Source organism: Convolutriloba macropyga, chromosome 9, assembly GCF_964194025.1.
Source record: "Convolutriloba macropyga chromosome 9, txConMacr16.3, whole genome shotgun sequence".
Taxonomy (NCBI): Eukaryota; Metazoa; Xenacoelomorpha; order Acoela; family Convolutidae; genus Convolutriloba; species Convolutriloba macropyga.
In genome coordinates this window covers 60831246-60858687 of record NC_134476.1, presented here as the reverse complement: position 1 = coordinate 60858687, position 27442 = coordinate 60831246, and the positions used below count along the sequence as shown (strand labels likewise).

Genomic DNA, 27442 nt, shown 5'->3' with positions numbered 1-27442 from the left:
ACCTTAGACATGGATAACCTTTATGACTAGATGATCTTAATGAGAATGATACATCTTTTCATAGGAAGTAATAATTATCCCAGTATAATATATTACATCCTTTAGAATCATTATGATTGATTAATACGGGATTAATAGTTTTATTTTTATTTAGATTAAACACAATAAATAATACTTTATCTTTGTTTAACTTTATATCCATAAGGAGGTGGAAGGTTTGGTAATTTTATCTCATTATTATATTCATATTTATTTTAATTACTAACTCTATTGGTATGGTCTTTAGCAGGATGTAGATAAGCAAGTAAACACCACAGTAAACATTTATTATCAGTATTCTTTATCTTAAGTATATATCTAGATGTGAATGCTAACTCAGTAGTACAACCACCAGTTGGATAAAACCTGTGTATATATACATAGTTCTTTTAACAAATCTTTGCATGCTCCAACTAGATTGTTTCATCTCTTGTTCTTGCATTCTACTCTCAAGGTGACTATTCAACATATCCAAGTCATAAGGCCCATTATATTGTCTAGTCATTAGTCTAAATGTGAATTCATTTTCTTCTAACTTATCATCTGTAGGTTTTGAATTTCTTATCACATCAAAGGTGTTAAACTTAATATGGGGATGTATGTTATACATTGTCTCTAATACTTTTAAGAATTTAGGATCTTCATAATTACCTTTTGTTATCATTTAATATTTCATATTATGATCTAATCCTAACTCATTAACTTTCTCTCTCCACATACCATCAGCAAGTTTTTTCTGTTTAACATTTTCTTTATGTTCATCTGATTCATTGTGTTTAGTTTTATTGTTATATCTAGTATTACATATATCGCAATAGCCTGTACTATCTTCAGATATATTATGGGTCGTTGACCATGTTTCACCATTATCCTTAGATTTATTGTCCTTATCTTTACCCTCAACATTATCTAGATGTATCTTTGTTTTTAAATGATTATCCACACTATATTGACTTAGAGTAGTCTTGCTTGTTACACATTCAATCTTACTCCCATTCTTTATTATTTCTCCATTATTTAGTCTTACATTATTCCTATGTTTTAATGTTTCTATATGTTTATTATATTCGGTGATATTATCTAGATACATGTCACAACTATCACAATACTTTATTCCCTCTAGTTCAGGATAATTTTTATCTATTTTTTGTTCTACATCTTTATTAGCAACTTTTACCCCAAAATCATTAGCACTCAATAATTTTATGTCTACTATATACTCGCTCATTCTTATTATGTTTAAGTGATTGAATGTGTCTTGAATAATTCCATTGAGTTAACTCCTCTTTACAATCTTCACAGCTAACCTTATTAGAATTTGTTTTTGAGGTTTTTTAACATAGGCAATTTCATCAGATGAATCTGAATCTTTAGAAAAATCTGAATCTAAATCTTTAGATGATTCTCCATTTTTCGATGATTCTCGATCTTAAGATGATTCTCTATCTTTAGATGATTCTCTATCTGGAAAGAACTTTGCTTCAGTCTTTTGCATTGACTCATACATATCCACTTCTCGTTGTTTTGAGTTTTTAACCTGTTTATCATATAACTCCTTTATCTCATTTATTTGATTAAACCTTCTGATTGATTCTAAAGCTTTTTCTACTTCCTCCTTTTGTTTTTCTTTATCTATTGGTTTGTTTTCTTCTCTTAGTTTGTTTTGATTTATCAGCATTTGGGCCGCCAAGCTAGTAGAACTAGATTGGGTTTGCTCATTTCTAGATTGGGCTTTACCACTTCTAGATTGAGCTTGTCCACTTCCAAATTGGACTTGTTCACTTGCAAAATGAATGTTTCCGTAGAAATCTCGCACACTCATTTTTATACAAATTTTGAAATAATATGATTTATATAACTTTTTATCTATTTTTTGTTCTACATCTTTATTAGTAATATTCACCCCAGACTCATTAGCACTCAATAATTTTATATCTACTAAATACTCGCTCATTCTTACTATGTTTAAGTGATTGAATGTTCCTAGCATAATTCATTTGAGATAACTCCTGATTACAATCTTCACATCTAATCTTATTAGAATTTTATTCGAGGTTTTTTAACATAGGCAATTTCATCAGATGAATCTGAATCTTTAGACAAATCTGAATCTGAATCTAAATCTTTAGATGATTCTCGATCTTTCGATGATTCTCGATCTTAACAAGATTCTCTATCTTTAGATGATTCTCTATCTGGAAAGTATTTTGCTTCAGTCTTTTGCATTGACTCATACATATCCACTTCTCATTGTTTTGATTTTTTAACCTGTTTATCATATAACTCCTTTATCTCTTCATTTATTTGATTAAACCTTCTGATTGATTCTAAAGCTTTTTCTACTTCCTCCTTTTGTTTTTCTTTATCTATTGGTTTGTTTTCTTCTTTTAGTTTGTTTTTATTTATCAGCATTTGGGCTGCAATGCTAGTAGAACTAGATTGGGCTTGCTCATTTCTAGATTGGGCTTGACCACTTCTAGATTGAGCTTGTCCACTTCCAAATTGGACTTGTTCACTTGCAAATTGAATGTTTCCGTCGAAATCTCGCACTCATTTTTATACGATAAATTTTGAAATAAAGATTGATATAATTTTTCACAATTAAAAAAAGATTAGTACTAAGTGCGATAAATTTAAAAATAAGGCTTGGTGTTGGAGTTGTGATATGGGTCAAAGTAAACCTTTCTTATGTTTTGTATGTAATGACACTATAACATATAGAGAGAGACATGATCATATGCATATACATTATAATGATCCTAATCAATACTTAGTATGTAGAAAGTGTAAAGTAAATAAACATATCTCTCACTATAGATTTAAACATTTCACTTGAAGGGTATGCTTGTATCTCAATAGATAAAGATTTGGTCATACTAAAGAAAGATTCATAGAACATGTAAAGAAATATAAAAGAAGTTTAGTCCTAATAAAATGTTATTGGTGTTCCCGTTAGTTATTATGTTATTATTTATTATTATAATTGCTTATTGAAATTATGATATATTCTGATTTAGGAAAGAGTTAAAGGATATAGGAATGATGTACCAGAACCATCTGAAACGATAAAATAACTTTATTATTTATGGTCCATCTAATTCAAGCAAAACAACATTTATAAAATACTATTGTGGTTTGTATGATAGTGTTGATGTATTGTATCGATACCGATGAGTGGAACGGTTATAACGTATACGGTATTGATGATTTAAAATTATTAGGTAATATAGAAAAACTTTGCTAATAGTCTAATTACTTTTGATAATATGGGAGAAAACATTAGATTACCAGCTATAGATTCATTATACTCTAAAGGTAGACATCACAACATTAATATAATATGTGTAACCCATACTGTAACAGATTTCATTACTAAAGCAAGAGAGAACACACCAGCTGTATTTATTACTTTAAATAGTTCACAACAATTCATTGAAAGAGTAAAAGAGAATTTTAAAATTGATTCTAATCTATATAGATTTAAACATTATAAATATGGCATATTAAAATATAGTACTATTGGTCACTATTATATTGTATAAGATAAAAATAAAAATGTTGTATATGATTCTAGAATTGGTGATATTGATATTGAGAAGTAGATTGATTATACTGAGTTTAAAGAAAAGGAATTTAATATACTAAGTAGATATTTAATAGATAGAATGTTCGAACCATCACATATTAAACCAAATGAATTAATGTTCTATTTTGAAGAATCTTTAAATTTTAAAGGAATAAATGAACCATTTAATTTTTCTAAAACATATATGAAAGTAAAGTAAAAGGTATATTAACTGAGATACATAGTGGATATTACGCTATATTTGGTGTAATTAGTATATTTATATTTGCATATAGTTACTATAAAAAATATGGTAACAGTAATTTTAATGATAATATTCATGGTATAGATATAATGAACATAGAAAAGGCCAAGATAAGATTAAGAAATGAAAAGAAGTTAACAATAGTTTATGGTATATTTAATAATAATAAAAATGAAGCATTAGATATACTATCTATACTGGGCTGTTGTCTTGGATCTATTTATGCAACTCACAATGTTATTAATCTCCAACTAAAAATGACGTTAATATGTAGAAAATGTAATATTGAAATTGATGATAGTGGTGAACATCCAGAACATGAACTAATGACACATTATAATAATTTACATAAAAAATTACTGGTAAGATGTATGAAATGTATAAAAAAAACATTTTAAGTCCAAACATAATCGTACAGGTGCTATATCATCACTACATAGTTATATTGATTATACTGATATTAATAATAGTGATAGTGATAACAATGATCTAAAAAATATTATTATAGAGGATTTAAAAGATTATATTAGAAATGATTCAAGAACAGGAATTATAAATGATTTAAAAATAGAGATTATAAAAAAATTAAAAGCAGAAACTATAAATGCGATAAAAACAGAAATTATAAATGAATTAAAAACAGGAGGTAATATTAAGAAAAGTGAAGAAACTAAAACAACTAGAACTTGTTGTTTATGCAAAATTGAAAAGAACAGAGATTGTTTTCATAAAATTGGTGGTTTATGTAAAGATTGTTGTTCAGAGAAAGTTTCATATCAACATGTAATAATATGTTAAATAGATCTTCTTTTAGTAAACATATAAAAGGCCACGTAATATCCAGAACAATGATTCTAGTTGAAATTAGATTACATAGAATAACATAAGATTAATTAGAAAAACAATAGATTACATGGAATAACACAGATTAATATATAGCCCAAGATAATTCCGCACGCTCCTGTTTCTAATTCATTTATAATTTTTGTTTTTATCCCATTCATAATTTCTGTTTTTAATTCATTTATAATCTCTATTTTTAAATCATTTATAATTCCTGTTCTCAATTCACTTCTAGTCTTTTAAATCCTGTATAATAATATCTTTTAGATCATTGTTATCACTATTACTATCACTATTATTAATATAAATATAATCAATATAAATTTGTACTGATGATATAGTACCTGTACGATTATCTTTACATTTATCCTCAAAATGATAAATGTAAAGATAATCGTATATAATCGTTCTATCTATTAAATATCTACTTAGCATATTAAATTCTTTTTCTTTAAACTGAGTATAATCAATATATTTCTCAATACCAATGTCACCAATTGTAGAATCATATACAACATTTTTGACTTTATCTAATACAATATAATAGTCACCAATAGTACTACAATTTACTATGCCATATTTATAATGTTTAAATCTATATAGATTAGAATCAAACTTCCCTTGTACTCTTTCAAAGAATTGTTGTGAACTATTTAGATTAATATATACAGCTGGTGTGTTCTCTCTTGCTTCAATGAAATCTGTTACATTATTGGCTACACATATTATATCAATAATTTGATGTCTACCTTCAGAGTATAATGAATCTATAGCTGGTAATCTAATGTTTTCTCCCATATCATCAAAAATAATTAGACTATTAGCAAAGTTGTCTATATTATCTAATAATTTTAAATCACCAATACCGTATACGTTATAACCCTTCCACTCATCGGTATGGATACAATACATCAACACTATCATACAAACCACAATAGTCTTTTATAAATGTTGTTTTGCCTGAATTAGATGGACCATAAATAATAAAGTTATTTTTTCAATTCAGATGGCTCTGGTACAACATTCCTCTATCCATTAAGTCTCTTCCTTAAATCCGAATATTTATCATAATTCCAATAAGCATTGTTGATAGTCATAATTCCAATAAGCAATAAGAAAGTGAAAAGTTTAAGTCTATAGTGAGAGATGTTTGTTAATTTTACACTTTCTACATACTAAATATTGATTAGGATCATAATAATGTATATGCATATGATCATGTCTCTCTCTATATATATTATAGTTACATTACATACAAAACATAAGAAAGGTTTACTTTGACACATATCACAACTCCAACACCAAGCCTTATTTTTAAATTTATCGCACTTAGTACTAAACTTTTTTTAATTGTGAAAAATTATATAAATCATATTATTTCAAAATTTATCGTATAAAAATGAGTGCGAGATTTCGACGGAAACATTCAATTTGCAAGTGAACAAGTCCAATTTGGAAGTGGACAAGCTCAATCTAGAACTTGTCAAGCCCAATCTAAAAGTGAGCAAGCCCAATCTAGTTCCACTAGCATGGCAGCCAAAAATGTTGATAAATAAAAAGAAACTAAAAGAAGAAAACAAACCAATAGATAAAGAAAAACAAAAGGAGGAAGTAGAAAAAGCTTTAGAATCAATCAGAAGGTTTAATCAAATAAATGAAGAGATAAAGGAGTTATGTGATAAACAGGTTAAAAAATCAGAACAACAAGAGGTGGATATGTATGAGTCAATGCAAAAGACTGAAGCAAAATACTTTCCAGATAGAGAATCATCTAAAGATAGAGAATCATCTGAAGATCGAGAATCATCTGAAGATCGAGAGTCATCTAAAGATTTAGATTCAGATTCAGATTTGTCTAAAGATTCAGATTCATCTGATGAAATTGCCTATATTAAAAAACCTCGAATAAAATTCTAATAAGATTAGATGTGAAGATTGTAATCAGGAGTTATCTCAAATGAATTATGCTAGAAACATTCAATCACTTAAACATAATAAGAATGAGCGAGTATATAATATAAATAAAATTATTGAGAGTGGTAATGAGAGGTAAAAGTTACTAATGAAGATCTAGAACAAAAAATAGATAAAGTATCCTGAACTAGAGCGAATAGAGTATTGTGATAGTTGTGACATGTATCTAGATAATAATACTGAATATAATAAATATACAGAAACAATAAAACATAGGAATAATGAAAGACTAAATAATGGAGAAATAATAAAGAATGGAAGTAAGTTTGAATGTGTAACATGCAAGACTACTCTAAGTCAATATAGCGTGGTTAACCATCTAAAAACAAAGATACATCTAGATAATGTTGAGGGTAAAGTTATGGACAATATATCTAAGGATAATTGTGAAACATGGTCAAAGACCCATAATATAACTGAAGATAGTACAGGCTATTGCGATATATGTAACATTAGATATAACAATAAAAAAAAGATAATGAATCAAATGAACATAAACAAAATGTATGTGGAGAGGGAAAGTTAATGATTCAGGATTAGATCAAATAATGATAACAACAAAGTATAATCCAATAATGATAACAACTGGTAATTATGAAGATCCTAAATTGTTGAAAGTATTAGAGACAATGTATAACATACATCCCCATATTAAGTTTAACACCTTTGATGTAGTGAAGTATACAAAACCTACACATGATAAGTTAGAAGAAAATGAATTCACATTTAGACTTATGACTAGACAATATAATGGGCCTCATGACTTGGATATGTTGAATAGTGAACTTGAGACTTGAATGCCAGAACAAGAGATGAAACAATCTGGTTGGAGCGTGCAAAGATTTGTTAAAAAACTATGTATATACACAGGTCTTATCCTACTGGTGGTTGTACTACAGAGTTACTGTTCACATCTAGATATATACTAAATATAAAGAATACTGATAATTGTTTACTGTGTTGTTTACTTGCTTATCCTGCTAAAGACCACACCAATAGAGTTAGTATTTATAATAAACCTGAAAAAATTAAATCAATCATAATGATCCTAAAGGATGGAATATATTATACCGGGATAATCATTACTTCCTATGTAAAAATGTATCATTCTTATTAAGATCATCTAGTCATAAATGTTATCCATGTCTAAAACGTTGTGTGTCATTTCGAACTGAAAATGCATTAAATAAACATTTAGAATTGTGTAATAATATTGGAAGAACATTCCATCATAATGATTATCCAAAATTTGATAAGTTCCACTATAAAAACAGAGTACCATTTGCTATGTATTATGATTTTGAATGTATAATAAAAACAGAAAACATATTCCTATTGCTTGTAGGTTATGTTTACTTGTAGGTTATGTAACTGACTATCCTGATATATTAAAAGATAAGTATGAAAGTTATGTTGGAGAAGATCCACAAAGTGGCGGCCCGACCGATGTAGTTGATTGGTTGATGATCTGGCACACTCAATTTTATACGATAAATTTTAAAATATGATTTACATAACTTTTTGTTTTTCTTTATCTATTGCTTTGTTTTCTTCTTTTAGTTTCTTTTTATTTACCAACATTTTGGCTGCCACGCTAGTGGAACTAGATTGGGCTTGCTCACTTTTAGATTGGGCTTGACCAGTTCTAGATTGAGCTTGTCCACTTCCAAATTGGACTTGTTCACTTGCAAATTGAATGTTTCCGTCGAAATCTTGCACACTCATTTTTATACGATAAATTTTGAAATAATATGATTTATATAACTTTTCACAATTAAAAAAAGATTAGTACTAAGTGCGATAAATGTTAAAATAAAGCCTGGTGTTGGAGTTGTGATATGTGTCAAAATAAACCTTTCCTATGTTTTTTATGTAATGAAACTATAATATATAGAGAGAGACATGATCATATGCATATGCATTATAATGATCCTAATCAATATTTAGTATGTAGAAAGTGTAAAGTAAATAAACATATCTCTCACTATAGATTTAAACATTTCACTTGTAGGGTATGCTTGTATCTCAATAGATATAGATTTGGTCATACTAAAGAAAGATTCATAGAACATGTAAAGAAATATAATAGAAGTTTAGTCCTAATAAAATGTTATTGATGTTTCAGTTAGTTATTGTTATTATTTATTATTATAATTGCTTATTGCAATTATGATAAATATTCTGATTTAGGGAAGACTTAAAGGATATAGGAATGTTGTACCAGAACCATCTGAAATGAAAAAATAACTTTATTATTTATGGTCCATCTAATTCAGGCAAAACAACATTTATAAAAGACTATTGGGGCTTGTATGATAGTGTTGATGTATTGTATCGATACCGATGAGTGGAAGGTTTATAACGTATACGGTATTGATGATTTAAAATTATAAGATAAAATAGACAACTTTGCTAATAGTCTAATTACATTTGATGATATGGGAGAAAACATTAGATTACCAGCTATAGATTCATTATACTCTAAAGGTAGACATCACAATATTAATAAAATATGTGTAGCCCACACTGTAACAGATTTCATTACTAAAGAAAGAGAGAACACACCAGCTGTATATATTACTTTAAATAGTTCACAACAATTCTTTGAAAGAGTACAAGAGAATTTTAAAATTGATTCTAATCTATATAGATTTAAACATTATAAATATGGCATAGTAAATTACAGTACTATTGGATACTAATATATTGTATTAGATAAAGATAAAAATGTTGTATATGATTCTAGAATTGGTGATATTGATATTGAGAAGTAGATTGATTATACTGAGTTTAAAGAAAAGGAATTTAATATACTAAGTAGATATTTAATAGATACAATGTTCGAACCATCACATATTAAACCAAATGAGTTAATGTTCTATTTTGAAGAATCTTTAAATTTTAAAGGAATAAATGAACCATTTAATTTTTCTAAAACATATATATGAAAGTAAAGTAAAAGGTATATTAACTGAGATACGTAGTGGATATTATGCTATATTTGGTGTAATTAGTATATTTGTATTTGCATATAGTTACTATAAAAAATATGGTAAAAGTAATTTTAATGATAATATTAATGGTATAGATATAATGAACATAGATAAGGCCAAAATTAGATTAAGAAATTATAAGATGTTAACAATAGTTTATGGTATATTTAATAATAATAAAAATGAAACATTAGATACACTATCTATACTGGGCTGTTGTCTCTGATCTATTTATGGAACTCGCAATGTTATTAATCTCCATCTAAAAATGACGTTAATATGCAGAAAATGTAATATTGAAATTGATGATAGCCAGAACATGAACTAATGATACTTTATAATAATTTACATAAAAAATTACTGGTAAGATGTATGAAATGTATGAAAAAACATTTCAAGTCCACAAACATAATCGTACAGGTGCTATATCATCAGTGCATAGTTGTATTGATTATACTGATATTAATAATAGTGATAGTGATAACAATGATCTAAAAAATATTATTATAGAGGATTTAAAAGATTATATTAGAAATGATTCAAGAACAGGAATTATAAATGATTTAAAAATAGAGATTATAAAAAAATTAAAAGCAGAAATTATAAAAGCGATAAAAACAGACTTATAAATGAATTAAAAACAGGAGGTAATATTAAGAAGAAAAGTGAAGAAACTAAAACAACTAGAACTTGTTGTTTATGCAAAATTGAAAAGAACAGAGATTGTTTTTATAAAACTGGTGGTTTATGTAAAGATTGTTGTTCAGAGAAAGTTTCATATCAACATGTAATAATATGTTAAATAGATCTTCTTTTAGTAAACATAAAAGTCCACATAATATCCAGAACAATGATTCTAGTTGAAATTAGATTACATAGAATAACATTAGATTACATAGAAAAACATTAGATTACATGGAATCACACAGATTAAAATATAGCCCAAGATAATTCCGCACGCGTGCGGAATTATCTTGGGCTATATATTAATCTGTGTTATTCCATGTAACCTAATGTTATTCTTTGTAACCTAATGTTATTTTATGTAATCTAAAGTAAAATGTTATTCTATGTAATCTAATGTTATTCTATGTAATTTGCAATTTTGATGCGGAATATGCGGGAAATTTATGAGCATAATGCGGAATTATCTCCGGACTATATATAATCTGGGTAATTTTTGTAATTTAAAATCTAATGCCAAATTTCAACTAGAGTTATTATTCTGGCTATTTTGTGGCCTTTTATATGTTTACTAAGAGAAGATCTATTTAACATAAAATTACAAGTTGACATGAAACTTTCTCTGAACAAAAATCTTTGCATAAACCACCAGTTTTATAAAAACAATCTCTGTTCTTTTCAATTTTGCATAAACAACAAGTTCTAGTTGTTTTAGTTTCTTCACTTTTCTTCTTAATATTACCTCCTGTTTTTAATTCAATTATAATTTTTGTTTTTATCCCATTTGCAATTTCTGTTTTTAATTCATTTATAATCTCTATTTTTAAATCATTTATAATTCCTGTTCTCAATTCACTTCTAATCTTTTATATCCTGTATAATAATATCTTTTAGATCATTGTTATCACTATTACTATCACTATTATTAATATCATTATAATCAAAATAAATTTGTACTGATGATATAGCACCTGTACGATTATCTTTACATTTATCCTTAAAATGATAAATGTAAAGATAATCGTACATAATCGTTCTATCTATTAAATATCTACTTAGTATATTAAATTCTCTTTCTTTAAACTTAGTATAATCAATATACTTCTCAATATCAAAATCACCAACTCTAGAATCATATACAACATTTTTATCTTTATCTAATACAATATAATAGTCACCAATAGTACTATAAATTACTATGCCATATTTATAATGTTTAAATCTATATAGATTAGAATCAATTTTGAACTTCCCTTGTACTCTTTCAAAGAATTGTTGTGAACTATTTAGAGTAATATATATAGCTGGTGTGTTCTCTCTTGCTTTAATGAAATCTGTTACAGTAGAGGCTACACATATTATATTAATATTGTGATGTCTACCTTTAGAGTATAATGAATCTATAGCTGGTAATCTAATGTTTTCTCCCATATCATCAAATGTAATTAGACTATTAGCAAAGTTGTCTATTTTATCTTATAATTTTAAATCATCAATACCGTATACGTTATAAACCTTCCACTCATCGGTATCGATACAATACATCAACACTATCATACAAACCCCAATAGTCTTTTATAAATGTTGTTTTGCCTGAATTAGATGGACCATAAATAATAAAGTTATTTTTTCATTTCAGATGGCTCTAGTACAACATTCCTATATCCTTTAACTCTTTCCTAAATCAGAATATTTATCATAATTTCAATAAGCAATTATAATAATAAATAATAACATAATAACTAACGGGAACACCAATAACATTTTATTAGGACTAAACTTTGTTTATATTTCTTTACATGTTCTATGAATCTTTCTTTAGTATGACCAAATCTTTATCTATTGAGATACAAGCATACCCTTCAAGTGAAATGTTTAAATCTATAGTGAGAGATATGTTTATTTACTTTACACTTTCTACATACTAAGTATTGATTAGGATCATTATAATGTATATGCATATGATCATGTCTCTCTCTATATGTTATAGTGTCATTACATACAAAACATAAGAAAGGTTTACTTTGACACATATCACAACTTCAACACCAAGCCTTATTTTTACATTTATCGCATTTAGTAATAATCTTTTTTTAATTGTGAAAAGTTATATAAATCATATTATTTCAAAATTTATCGTATAAAAATGAGTGTGCAAGATTTCGACGGAAACATTCAATTTGCAAGTGAACAAGTCCAATTTGGAAGTGGACAAGCTCAATCTAGAACTGGTCAAGCCCAATCTAAAAGTGAGCAAGCCCAATCTAGTTCCACTAGCATGGCAGCCAAAATGTTGATAAATAAAAAGAAACTAAAAGAAGAAAACAAAGCAATAGATAAAGAAAAACAAAAAGAGGAAGTGGGAAAAGCTTCAGGATCAATCAGAAGGTTTAATCAAATAAATGAAGAGATAAAGGAGTCATATAATAAACAGGTTAAAAAATCAAAACAACAAGAAGTGGATATGTATGAGTCAATGCAAAAGACTGAAGCAAAATACTTTCCAGATAGAGAATCATCTAAAGATAAAGATCGAGAATCATCTGAAGATCGAGAATCATCTAAAGATTTAGATTCAGATTCAGATTTGTCTAAAAATTCAGATTCATCTGATGAAATTGCGTATGTTAAAAAACCTCGAATAAAATTCTAATAAGATTAGATGTGAAGATTGTAATCAGAAGTTATCTCAAATGAATTATGCTAGAAACATTCAATCACTTAAACATAATAAGAATGAGCAAGTATATAATAGAAATAAAATTATTGAGAAGGCTAATGAGAGGTAAAAGTTACTAATGAAGATATAGAACAAAAAATAGATAAAGTATCCTGAACTAGAGCGAATAGACTATTGTGATAGTTGTGACATGTATCTAGATAATATCACTGAATATAATAAACATATAGAAACATTAAAACATAGGAATAATGTAAGACTAAATAATGGAGAAATAATAAAGAATGGGAGTAAGATTGAATGTGTAACAGGCAAGACTACTCTAAGTCAATATAGTGTGGATAATCATTTAAAAACAAAGATACATCTAGATAATGTTGAGGGTAAAGTTCAGGACAATATATCTAAGGATAATCGTGAAACATGGTCAAAGACCCATAATATAACTGAAGATAGTTCAGGCTATTTCGATATATGTAAAACTAGATATAACAATAAAAATAAAGACAATGAATCAAACGAACATAAACAAAATGTTTGTGGAGAGGGAAAGTTAATGATTCAGGATTAGATCAAATAATGATAACAACAAAGTATAATCAAATAATGATAACACCTGGTAATTATGAAGATCCTAAATTGTTGAAAGTATTAGAGACAATGTATAACATACATCCCGGTATTAAGTTTAACACCTTTGATGTAGTAAAGTATACAAAACCTACAGATGATAAGTTAGCAGAAAATGAATTCAGATTTAGACTTATGACTAGACAATATAATGGGCCTCATGACTTGGATATGTTGAATAGTGAACTTGAGACTAGAATGCAAGAACAAGAGATGAAACAATCTGGTTGGAGCATGCAAAGATTTGTTTAAAAAACTATGTATATACACAGGTCTTATCCTACTCGTGGTTGTACTACAGAGTTACTGTTCACATCTAGATATATACTTAATATAAAGAATACTGATAATAAATGTTTACTGTGTTGTTTACTTGCTTATCTACATCCTGCTAAAGACCATACCAATAGAGTTAGTAATTATAATAAACCTGAATATATTAATGAGATAAAAACACCAAACCTTCCACCTCCTTATGGATACAAAGATTTACAGAAAATACAAGAGTTAAACAAAGATAAAGTATTATTTAATGTGTTTAATCTAAATATAAATAAAACGATTAATCCTGTATTAATCAATGATAATGATCCTAAAGGATGGAATATATTATACCGGGATAATCATTACTTCCTATGTAAAAATGTATCATTCTTATTAAGATCATCTAGTCATAAATGTTATCCATGTCTAAAATGTTGTGTGTCATTTCGAACTGAAAATGCATTATATAAACATTTAGAATTGTGTAATAATATTGGAAGAACATTCCATCATGATGATTATCTAAAACTTGATAAGTTCCGCTATAAAAAGAGAGTACCATTAGCTATGTATTATGATTTTGAATGTATAATAAAAACAGAAAACATATTCCTATTGCTTGCAGGTTATGTTTACTTGTAGGTTATGTAACTGACTATCCTGATATATTAAAAGATAAGTGTGAAAGTTATGTTGGCGAAGATCCACAAAGTGGCGGCCCGACCGATGTAGTTGATTGGTTTATAAGTAGGATTAGTTATTATAACAAATTATTTAAAGATATAAGTAGTATAAATATTCCATTAAAAGAAGATAATATTACTCCATTATATACTAACTGTTATTATTGTAACGAGTATATGCGTGAAGACATTTTTAGAGATTATGATCACCTAAATGGCAAATTTAGAGGATATGCTTACAATAAGTGTAACCTTCAGGCTAAGAATAATTTTGTACCAATATATGCATTTAATTCTACTAATTATGATAATCACCTATTTATAACCAAACTAGCACAGAAGATTAGACTTAAAGTACTAACAAAAAGTGATGAGAATTATATTTGTATTAATATGGGTCACTCTAAAGCATTCGATATGTTTAGGTGCTTCCATCCACTTAGCTTAGATGCTATTAAAAAAACATTGAGTGATAAAGAGTGTGTAACATTAAATAAATTCAAGTTAGAGAGACGTAAAGGTATATTCCCAAATGAATGGTTACATAGCATAGATAAACCTAATGAAACATCATTTCCAGCTATGGAAGCATTCTATTCTAAGTTGAGACAAAGTGGTTTTACTAATGAAGAGTATAAGCAAGCATTAGATTGTTCGAATGAGTCTGAATGTGAAAAAAAAAATTATATGATGTTATATCTTAAAACTGATGTATTATTATCAGTGGATGTATTAGAAAGTTTACAAGATAAGTGTTTAGAATATTATGAAGTAGATCCTTGTTACACATATTCTTCTCCTGGATTAACCTGGTTATGTGGATTGAAATATACTAATGTTAGACTTAGATATTATAAAAATACAGTTAATATTTATGATACAATACAACATGGTATTAGATGTGGGTTAGCTTCAGTATTAGGTGATTGTCATGTTGAATGTAAACATAAACAATTAGATACTGAGAAAAGCGGTAAAGAGAACTATTTAAAATACTTAGTCTTCAACTCATTATATTCCTCTGCTATGGTGCAAGCTTTACCTACTGGTGAAATCAAAGAGTGTTATGATCCAGAAACTGGCTTCGCAGATAATAATTAAACTAGTTCGAGTAATAATACAGGCTATATCTACACCATTAATGTGAAATATAATGATGAGTTAAAACAAAAAACAATGAAGTATCCATTCTTTCCAGAAAAGACAAAGGCTAACATTGATCAGTTTACAGACTATCAAAATGAAAATGAAAAGAAAGGATGCAAACCAAATGAAAAGTTGATGTTGAAGTTAACGGATAAGGTAGACTATGTAATTGATGGAGAGATGCTAGATTGGTAATTAAGTAATGGTTTAAGGTTTTAAGATGATACAATTAAGCAAGTTAGAATATAATAATAGTGAGTGGTAAAAGCCTTATATTGAGTTTAATATTCAGAAAAGAAAAGAAGCTAAAGCTAAGGGAGATAAATTTGGTGATAAATTCTTTAAGTTAATGAATAAAGCCTTCTATGGAAAAACAATAGAAAATGTGTACAATAGACAAGATGTGGAGTTGGTTAATGATGTGGATAGATATGAAATTAGTTAAAAAAAATTAGTTTTAAGTATGCTGTAGAGTTTGATGATGAACTAATGGCTGTACATAAAACAAGAGGCAATGTTAAGTTAGATAGGTTTATTTATATTGGTTTTTGTTATATTAGAGAAAGCGAAACTGTTTAAGTATAAAGCTATATATGAATACTTAGAAAAAGTTAGATTGCAGTTATCATTATAAAGATACCGATAGTATTTTTTATAAACATAAACGTTCTTTTAGATAGTGATATATAAACTGAAATGAAACATAGCCCGCAGATTGCCGGAATAGCTGCGAAAGAATAGAATAGAGATAGAAACAGATACAGATCTAAATTGAAAAAAAATCGACGCCGCTTAAAAAACTAGGCTAAAAAACATTCAGCGATAAATCAATAAAGCTTGTTAAAATTCATTCCACAGAAGCCTCTTATTAGGGGCCTTTACTGCACATCTGAGTTCATTTGACCTTAAACAAATTCAAATTAAACCTAAGTATTAAAGTGCAAAAGTCATTTTATTGAGTGAGGTAAGTCACGTATGACAAAATCTAATCACGCAAATTGCCTAAAAAGTTGCGCTAAAGCGAGTGAGAAAAGACGTCACGCGCGCAAAAGCCTTTAGTGAGAAAAAGAAGTCATTCAAAAAATTTGACTTTTTCAGCTTTGCTGTGTGAACAAATGTAAAACGAAAAAATATAGCTCCGCTCAGCTTACAGCTTCGCAGCTATAAAGAAACATAATTAGAAAAAACTAAAAACCTGCTTCGAAGCTGCAAGTCGTTATAAAACTTCGCTCGCATAACAAAATTTTTTTCACACCTTCGCAGCTATAATAAGATAAAAGATATATTACATAAATCGGAGTTATGTAAAATGAAAGATGAAATACCTAATGATACTATTTTGGAAGCTTGTTTCATTAAAGGTAAAGCATATTGTTTTAATACAGTTAAAAGAGAAGAAGAAAAAAGTTAAAAGGTATAAACAAAGCTACTATTAAAAACCAAATTACTATTGAAGACTATAAAAATGTTGTATATGATGCCAAAAGTAAATATGTAACTAATTATACTATTGATAGTAATAAACATCATTTAGAAACAAAAGAACAATACAAGATAGCTATTGATCCATTTGATGATAAAGGTATTAAAGGTTGTAATGGTGAATTTAGATTTTACAATTAATTTTTATATAAGTATTAGCAAAATTTAAAATTTATAAAAGAGTTAAGCTGGTTTTTTTATTCAAGTTATCCACGAAGTGGTTACATCAATTTTCGCAAGTTGGTTTTACGTGCTTGTTACACGGTCTCACTAGTTTCATACTAGTATCTGGGGATCTCCATTGGAGTCAGTGGGGATCTGCGAAGCAGTTTCACTGGTAGAACCCAAAATATCCGTCTGATAACGGTTAATTACCAGCTTAACTCGACACTAGTGGTTTGCACTAAGTGAGACAAGAAATGATAGATTTTGAGGGATTATAAAGGGAAATGTAGTGGATAAACCAAAAAAAAATAAAGTAATGTGTATATGGCCCTAGATCGTGGCTCATTGGCGCGGCTGCTGCCATATACACATTACTTACATCCGCAAACAAAAATAAATTTCGTTCACGAAAAAGATTTTGTCTATGGACAAGAAAATGCAAAAATTGAAGAATTTGAACTTGCCTTCACCCTGCGGTCAACCCTTCCTGTGACCTCAGAAAGAGAGTGAGGATTGATGTCTGACAGGAATCCTTGAGGCACTTGGGTCTTGTCTTCAGGGTTTTTGTGAATGAAGAGACGCTCGTATAGTCGGAGGGTACAGGGCAAACTGTACTCGGATGAAACCCACTGGATATATCCCTGGAATTAGCAGTAGAAAATATAATTTTGAATAAAAAATAAATCACTGTCTTGGCTAAAAGAACAATTGTTTAACGTAAACAAGAGAAAACAAAAATTAAAGAGCTCGAAGCGTACACAATTTTACACTAAACTCTTAAATTTATGTGTCTTGAAGTACTCAAAAAGTAGTGTATAAAAAATGCTATGCAACCACTTTCTAAACGAAAGATGATTGCATAGCACTTTTTATACACTACTCTCTATTATTAAAAAAAAACAAACTTGATTAAAAAAATATGAAAATTATGTAAAAAACACGTTTTTCGGCCACTAAAAAATTGCATTTTAATTACTATTCAGCCACTAAAAAGGGAAAACAATTTAAGCTCAAAATCTACAATTGAGAATGAAATGATTGAAACTCAAAATCTAAAATTGAGGATGAAATGAATGAAACTCAAAATCTAAAATTCAGAATGAAAGGAACGAAACCCATCTAGTCTCTTTGCACTAAGTATAGAAGCAATTAGGACTAACAGAGACGTGCAATAATTCATTAGAAAATTGAAAGTCCGCTTAACATACAAACAGAAACAAGTGAACAAATCTCAATTCATCGAAAAAAATGGACCAGGAACAAATCCTAGATTATGACCACATCTTAGTTAATAGCAAGTTACATTTTTAGGGTATTCATAAACCAATAAGCAATTCAAGTTACTCTTAACGCAACAAAAAGGGCAATCGGTCATGAAATACTTCCATGTCAGGTAGGCTGAGTGGGAAATCGGTTAATTGATACCCAGGGTCACCCCAACATGTAATCATAACATGACATGATCCTCACACATGTGAAAGATAAAAAGTCTTTAAATTGATTCTAAAATATTCAGCACCATTGCATACATTAAACATAGCCGGAGAATTGCCGCAAAATAGCCGCCGTTGACGCGCTAGACACATATCGGGCTTGCAACATAAAAACATTGAAATTGCCAAAAAAAAAATCCTAAGTTTCGAAATTGCTCTAATTCAGTGTGCAGTGTCAGCTAGACTCTAACCTTTACTTACTTCAGCTCTTAAACTGAAGGGTATTTAGCTTAATACTAATATCAGCTAGCAATCGCTCGAATGAACTTTGAAAACCTACTGCACTATGACTTAATGACCGGGCTTTATCGGTTTATGCCTTTTCTTTTGATTTCCATCCATGACATTGACCGTATTCAATACATTGCGTAATTCAATGCGTAAAAGAGTTTAGAATCCATTCAGTTGAAACAGTGAGTGAGGTAAGTCAGAAGCCAAAAGTGAAAATTGTGACTTATGTAAAACGGAAAATGTGATCATGAGGTAGAGCGAATTAAAAAAAGAGGAGAGCGCATAAACAGGAGCAGTATGAGAGGCTGACGGCGGCTATTAAAAAACACAAACAGAATAGAACACTCTATGATAAATCCACTTGAGTGGACCTTTAGGGGCAACCTTATTATAATCTTTTGCCACGCCTTTCAATTCGATGCAATTCGTTGACTCGGAAACTAGTTGACTCTTCTAACAAATCAATTGATCAAAATTGCAAAAATGAAATAAGTACCCCCGAAGAATCTGTTGAACGTGAGGTCGAGAACGAAGAACGAACAAAATCAGCTCTCTTCCAGATAATTATTAACAAGTTCATGGAAGACCTGTTGCAAAACGAGCATCAGGAAAACTTGGACAAATTCGACGTCAACGTACCAGAGTATTAACCATTCCACAATCAACTGAGATATTCATTTAATGGAAAATTTGAGGAGTGTCTAAAGACGGTCAACATTATGGAATGGAAACAGAGTCGATTATATCATCTGATAATGTCGGATAGAGGATACATCTGGCGAAAATTGAAAAAAGATCACCACGACAATAATGCTATTCAGCGGAAACATCTACTGAAAGACAAGGGTATACTTATTCAACCACTCAGAGTTATACCGCCTTCTCACAAGCAAGTGGTAGTTACCCAAGGCTCTTAGCCTAAAGACTATTATTCGAGAAAAATCTGACAATGTTCAGAAGGATAGTGAGCTATAATCTAGGTTTTCGACGGGATTACAAATTTGATAATTGTTAAAATGATTTATTGGGAGATAAGTTTAGCATTATTATTAAAGACACTCGTCTAAATAAAGCTTCTCGCATTCAACTTCCGAGTTTTCAGCTTCAACCATGTCGGATTTTCCACGCTTTAAAAACGGATAAACATTTTTATTTTTGCCTCAACTCGGAATCGCTTGTAAAATCTATACACTGTTTGAACATCGATCTATAAAGGTTAAGTACTGCCCGAGTTATACAATTTCCAGTGGTTAAAGATTGGAATATAATGGTTAAGCAAACTTTAAAGCAAGTTAGTGATGGTTTTACACAATGGTACAGTTGCAACGCATTAGGCTCCGGATGGACTAGAACTAATAACGCGTGGTGTTATAAGGATAATGTCTTGAGACAGGAAATATATTTAAAAAACTATAGTTTTTCTTAAATAAATCGAACTCTATTTGTGTTTGACTTTAGCTTACAAAGAAACGAAAATTTAGGTTAGGTTTCATTCTTTCCACTGATATAAAATGCATTCAATAAATTTGTATCCAGAACCAATTGTTATAAGTGATGAAAGTTAACTATTTTTCGACTAAATAATGTAGATTTTCCTGAATAACTTTTAAATCTTACTTTTAAACTATCAGTGTGGCTGCTTCGCAGTTGGGTTACGAATTAAAAAGATCAGACAAAGATATGAGCAGTTAAAAAGACAAGTGTTTTAACAAACAATGCAAGGAAATTGCACTGCCAGCATGTTTCACCGATGAAATTTAGTTATTATTTTCTATAAAACTATTGATCTTCGGTCAGAGTAAAGTGTCTACAACACAGTCAATCATCTTACTACAGTCACTATCACCACTAATGATCTTTCTAGTTAAAGCTAATGCATGACATATAACATCAGCAACAGCAGTATTAAACTTGAAATTAGGTTGCATTGATTGTGGGCTAATGATCAATTTGACATCTAGTACCAATAACGTTTATTTTACTACTTTAAAAAGTTCTATGACTTAAATGTAGTTTAAAATTATCAGGTAATCAATTATATCTTAAATGAAATTTATTATCCCTTTGAATGCTTCATTATAATTATTCTAATCATAAACAAAATTCACTCTACAATCACTATAAAACTCACTTCCAATCTTAAAAAACATTAGGTAACATTCACTATACTAAATATACTTGCATCATGGTCTTCATAATAAACAATATTATTATTCTCAAAACCAACTATTATCTTTTGTGCTCTTTCCATTCCGCTCTCCATTCCAAGATCAAAGGAGAATTTAATAGCATTAGGTACTTTCTTAAAGATAACAGTCTTTCATAATATCTAAAAACTATAGCACTCTCTTTATTTAATCCTTTCTGTACAATTATTCTATTATCATTACTAGGATCTTTTAAAGGTACACACCAAGATATATCCCTAATCTCAATACTAGCATCATTTGCCATGATTAGCATTAAAGATTGGCATAATGCTGTATATAAAGCTCCATCAACAATCGTTCTTTTTAATATTAGCTTTAATAAATACAAAACCAAATATAATCTGTTCTAAATCATTGAAAAACCAAACATATATAACTCATCATAATCATCATATACAAATGACCACGTTCTGTATCAAGTTGATCGCCTTTAAGTAGACTATCCCTATCATCCTGATCTCTAACATAACCACTCTCATATTCATCGCCAGTACTATTAAGTAACATTAAAAGATTAGGGTGACAATGATCTACGTATTCAATCATTCAACCACCACTAGTTTCAAGTTTAACTAAACTGAAAAATGTCATCAATCCATAATTGACCAATCTAATATCAGCAGAATTTCCGAAGATACCTGCAGCATCATCAGTTAGATTAAATTGAATCTCAAGATAATATTCATGTAAATTAAAATGGTTTTCTTTTCTACTGGGAATATTCGTGATATTAGTATTAACAATATACATAGTTGCTAGAATATTCAGTTTATATTTCATGATCTTACTTCTGTTTATATGATCATTATAACCATATATTGTAGCTAGATTAAAGCTCATTTTTAATTGATAAAAAATCATAGAATTTAATTTTATGGGATCCAAAAAAGATCACTAAAGAGTTAACAAAGAAAAAGTTGAACAAACAGTTAAGTTGAGGATGATAAAACCAACCGAACAGACATAATTTCTATGAACCTAAACTCAATACCTCAAAGTTAGGTTCAATAAGACTATCTGTTTATAATCAGCGTGCAATATAACTGAAAGGAATAATAAATATAAACAAAGTAATTTCTCAGAAAGACTGGAATCATTATCAAAATGATCATGGATATGGTCCACAAAAGAATTAACACCGCAAGCTTATGAATTATCTGAAATAGCTCAGATAATAAAGAACAAACAGGTGATGTTATAATCGAACCTGATAAGAATACAATGAAATCTAAGATTGAAATTAAGAGGAGAGTTTGACTTTGAAATGGACAATTCAATATCATCATCACTAGGATTTAAGGAACAAAATTATCAAACCAAAACATGCAGCTGATAAGGTTGCTCATAAAATGAGTTTTAAAACAATTAATATCCACTGTAAAATATCTGGTATTAGAGATCATGCTAAGGACTCCGATATATTATACACATTCAATCACCACCAGGATTTTGACCACCAGGACCACCACAGAACCACCAGGATTTTGACGATTTTTCCACCAAAACGTTCTATGTCAGGATGTAACACAAAAAGTACAGGGCACAGTGAATTTAGTGTTAAAGATGAACATGGGATGGGAGATGAATTGATTTTGGTGACGTATTAAGCTTTACTTTACACCTGGTGTAACCAGCTGAACGAAAGTTTATCTGTTTTAATCAGCGAAGGCGCTCCGCAGGTGAGCCTTATGCATAGTATAGTTATTAATACGATCAACAAACACAACACAGTATTAATTATTGTTTCAAAAAAAATAAATTTAAAATTAATTTTAAACAAACAAAATATAAATAAAAAATAATTATAAATTAAAATAAATAATAATTATAATCACTTTTAACTCAATCTTCTCGTACCAATTAACTCCTCAATTTCCATTAGAGTTCTTATTTTAAGACATATCTAAATATAAATAAAAGGTTCTCTCCCAACTTCATTCCACAGACCAGCATAATTATCAAATGTTATCTCTCGATGATTAAAGAAATCACCATATAGTCTACTCTTAATCTTACATCTCTGTACAAACAACACAAAAAGATAACAAATCTCTCTAACATTTCACATATCTAAAGAAGATAGATTTTGGTTGAGATAAACCATACTGCAAATATATACCACTACAGAAGTACTCATTAATAACTGGTTTTTTAGCTTGTACATCATCAAATATAAGCTTCCTAATCTCTTAGAAAATTGGTCAGCTCGTGAAGGTAAACCTTTAGTACCTTCACCGTCAACTTTATCGTTAAAACTTTCAACATCTTTATATTGATCAACAGTAGGACAAATGATATATAATTTCATCAAAGTATAATCTATTTATATTTGTGTTATTAACTAGAGAGATGTAAGCGAGAAATATATCATCCGATCAGAATCGAGTATTTAAATTACGTATAGAATAGCGTCTAATATACACAAAAAGTTCCGGAAAAGTGCGTATAACCTAATTTTATGTAAATACTACCATGATATGTATCGAATAAGGTGGTTTTCGGCTTAATAATTTTAGGTTCTTTAGACGATTGTTGATCGAATTTGAAGCGATTCTGACGTCAATAACATCAGACAAAAAACCTGTAAAAGAGCATCAAAAAAACCTTGCCGTCTAAACTATCACTTGTTGGCTTGATCGTTGATAATGTTTATACGTTGATATCTATGTAGCTAAACCGTAGCTTTGCTTATTTATATTCGTCATGAATTGAACCTATCCGAAAGATTGTTTTTATCACCTTTAATTTGGATTGTTTAAAAGAAATGTCTTACCACATTGACTAGGTCCTGATATTATACAGCGAAAGTTTTTTGGGAATCATATATTATCTGTGATATCTGTAAAACTAGCTGTAATAATATGCGATCAGCAAAGCTCTTTCACGGATATTGTCCGTGATATGTTCTGTGACATATTATCCATAGTGTTATTTTTTTGTATCGATACATCGATCTCCGAAAGAGTTTGACTCATCTGCGAACGACCTTTGTCCGTGGTAAACCCAGCAAGCTCCCTGATTAAAATCACTACTACAACAATGACAATGATACTTTGAATGATTCAACACATTTACTTTGATCAATTAGAATATTAGGTGCACTCTTTTTTTAAAACTATTATCAATAAGTGGATCATGTATAACAAACAAATAGCGCAATAAGATTCGCTACCTTGTTGTTTTCCCTAGTTAGATTCCAGATTAACATTATTCTTGTAGAAATCATAGTGGTATCTCTACACCAAAATCGTCAAAGTGATGATTAACATACATCATCACCTCTTCTTATCACTAAAACCCAATCTGTGCAACCAATAAGCAATAATATAATGATCATTTTCATTAACAGTTTCTGGTATTTGATCTCCTTAACTATTTCTAATGGTATTAAACTTATATCACTACCTATTCTCCGCTTACTATGGCCTCATATTACTCATAGCCTCTTTCTTAATATGACACTTATTACAAAATTCTTCAAATGCATGATCATTTTTATACAACCGCAGAAGTTATTACTGCTGCATAAGCCAGTAGGAGATTATGCAACTCGCAAAAATGATTATACAAAAAATCTAATTATCCCATAGGAAAAACATGATAATACATATATTACCAAACTACACAATAAACGCAATCTTATTATATGGCAAAATGTACTATGTGGTAACAGTCAAATTGGGATATCAAGAAGAGCTATTGATTTTAGAAAAAATTTAGATCCAGAGAGCAGACAGAGCAGTATAATTAGACAGATCAAGTTTTACGAAATGTAAGTTATGGTATTGTGATAGATGTACACATTGGGTCATATCTGGTCATATATTTAACCCTAAGATTGTTTGTTCTCGAAGGAAAGATCAGTCGCATGAAGGCACAAAAGGACAAGAGATAAGATGTTACATGTGGTCAAATAGAAAAAAGTTTTATAATAAATATTGAAATAACTATAAGTAGAGTATTAGTAATTACATAGTATCTGAATATGTACCAAAAGCACTATGCTATACAACTGGTGAAAAGTACCAAGATCAGTTTGGATGAGACTGTATTTCCTAGTGATTTTCTAGAGATTGAAAATAAAAATAACTTCAATCAACAAGAAAATCAGGGATCCTGATTTGCAGATATTTTTCAGAGAAGACAAATTGTATCATAGTTGAAATAATTTATGTCATATATGTAAGATGGAATGCAACAATAAACTTGGAGATTATTCTCATTAAACAGGCAAATAGGGGGTCATCAAGTAATATATCTATTCGCATATCGGGGAAACCGCTCACTGATATAAACAAACGTCATACCAGTTATATTTGATGATGGTATTGGTTATAACTTGGTTATACTAAGTGAGATCTTTAAACAAAACAAATTTAAAAGAAAAGTATCAGTACTATCAACAAGTAACAGTAAAGCTATCATGTTGGCTGTTTATAATTCTCAGATAGTTAAACTTCCTGAGAGTGACCCTTAATCAGATGGCTCAAGCATATGGATGTACAAAAACATATCCTTATGAATACATTAAATTAGCTACTTATGACAAAGTTGCATGCGATCTAAAAAGATTTCAAATCATCACTAGCAAAAAAAAGTCACCATCACAGGAAGATGTTGATGAATTTAATAACGCGAATAGACATAAAACAAGACAAAAATTGGCAATAAAATATTTACAGGATTATTTGAATGTTTAAATGAGTTATTGTTTAAATGTGATCTTAACCCGTTACATTTTGTATTTTGTTAGTCTCCCTGGTTACAGATTTGATTGTTGGCTATTGTCAAGCGGGGCTACATTAGATACAAGATAGCTAAATGTTAGATCATTTTATTAATGGAAAAAGAGGGGTTATATGTTGTTTTACAGGTTTGGGACGTTCGACCTGGAGTTTAAAAACACAGGTATATAGCTACTAATAACCTCTATGAATTAGCACTAACTCAGAGTTGCCATATGAAGATTCCGAGTTTGTAAGAGTAACTTTAGACGAGATATCAAACACAAGTGGTGATAGTGAACATGTTTATTGGGTAGTCTGTGATACTGAAGCCACTAATGAATGTAATGACATAACAAGAAACTTACCAATACTACTTTTTAGGAGAAAGATTGATGATAACGAGTTAAGTTATAGAAAAAGAGAAGAGTTCCTCTAAACGTGAGAAATTAAAAATAGATCAAAATGAAGAATATAATATAGTTTTTATTATAGTTTGTTAAAGTTTTATGTGAGAACGAGTTAACATAACTAAAGCACCTCGACTGATTGAATTAAATTGAGACACATTATAGATTATATTTGAAATAAAGAATAGTTCTCTATGTGGAAGAACATGTATGAATCCATTAAACTTAAGTGAAGCTAAATTCTCATAAGAAAAGGTATTGATAAATTTTGGTAAACCAACAAGCAAGAATGTTACTATATATGAAGACTAAACTGTTATAGAAGAAGCAAAAAAGAATAAGAAGCTCCTATAAATCTTGGTATTAGTGTTTCAGAATTTAAGTAACAAATGATGTAGGATTTCCTCCATGATGTTCTTATATCTAATCTGAATAATTTAATGTAACATTACATGGTAAGTTTATGGTACGTTTAAACATGCATTGGTCAGTAAAATTCCTGGTAAATTCTACAACTTCACTAACATGAGTATGTTAGCAAAATTGTAGATGAGATCACAGCATTAAAATTATAAAAATAGCTTGTTGTGGTGTTAGCCAAGGTAGTTGTGACTTCGCTGATGCACGTAGTTTTGATTTCCTCAATAAAGAGAAGGGTATAAAACAACAGAATAAAGGTAAAAAGATTACAATGAAGAAGATTCCCATGAAGAAGAACCAGTTGTAACTGAGTATAGAATACAAGAAGTAGATGATATAAAGGCAACAGCAAAACAGAGAGATGAGAAAAATACAGTTGACAAAAGACTTCATGTGAATAATAATGTGCGCTATCCACATAATGAGATACACTACTTGTTTAGAAGATATAATAACTGATATCAAGGAACTCGGTCGATGTCGAAATCTGAGAACGAAACAGGTAATAAAAAAGTATTTGGAATATGAATATTGATATGGA

General features: G+C 29.2%; 1 protein-coding gene across 1 annotated transcript in view; it reads right to left on the bottom strand.

The window, feature by feature from the left end:
* Positions 1 to 27442, bottom strand: part of LOC142345912 (glutamine--tRNA ligase-like) — a 94390-nt gene that overhangs the window by 2951 nt on the left and 63997 nt on the right. Inside the window, exon 15 of the mRNA XM_075398362.1 lies at positions 17878 to 18054. Coding sequence (XP_075254477.1) covers positions 17878 to 18054 — 177 coding nt within the window. The remainder of the gene's footprint in view (positions 1 to 17877; positions 18055 to 27442) is intronic.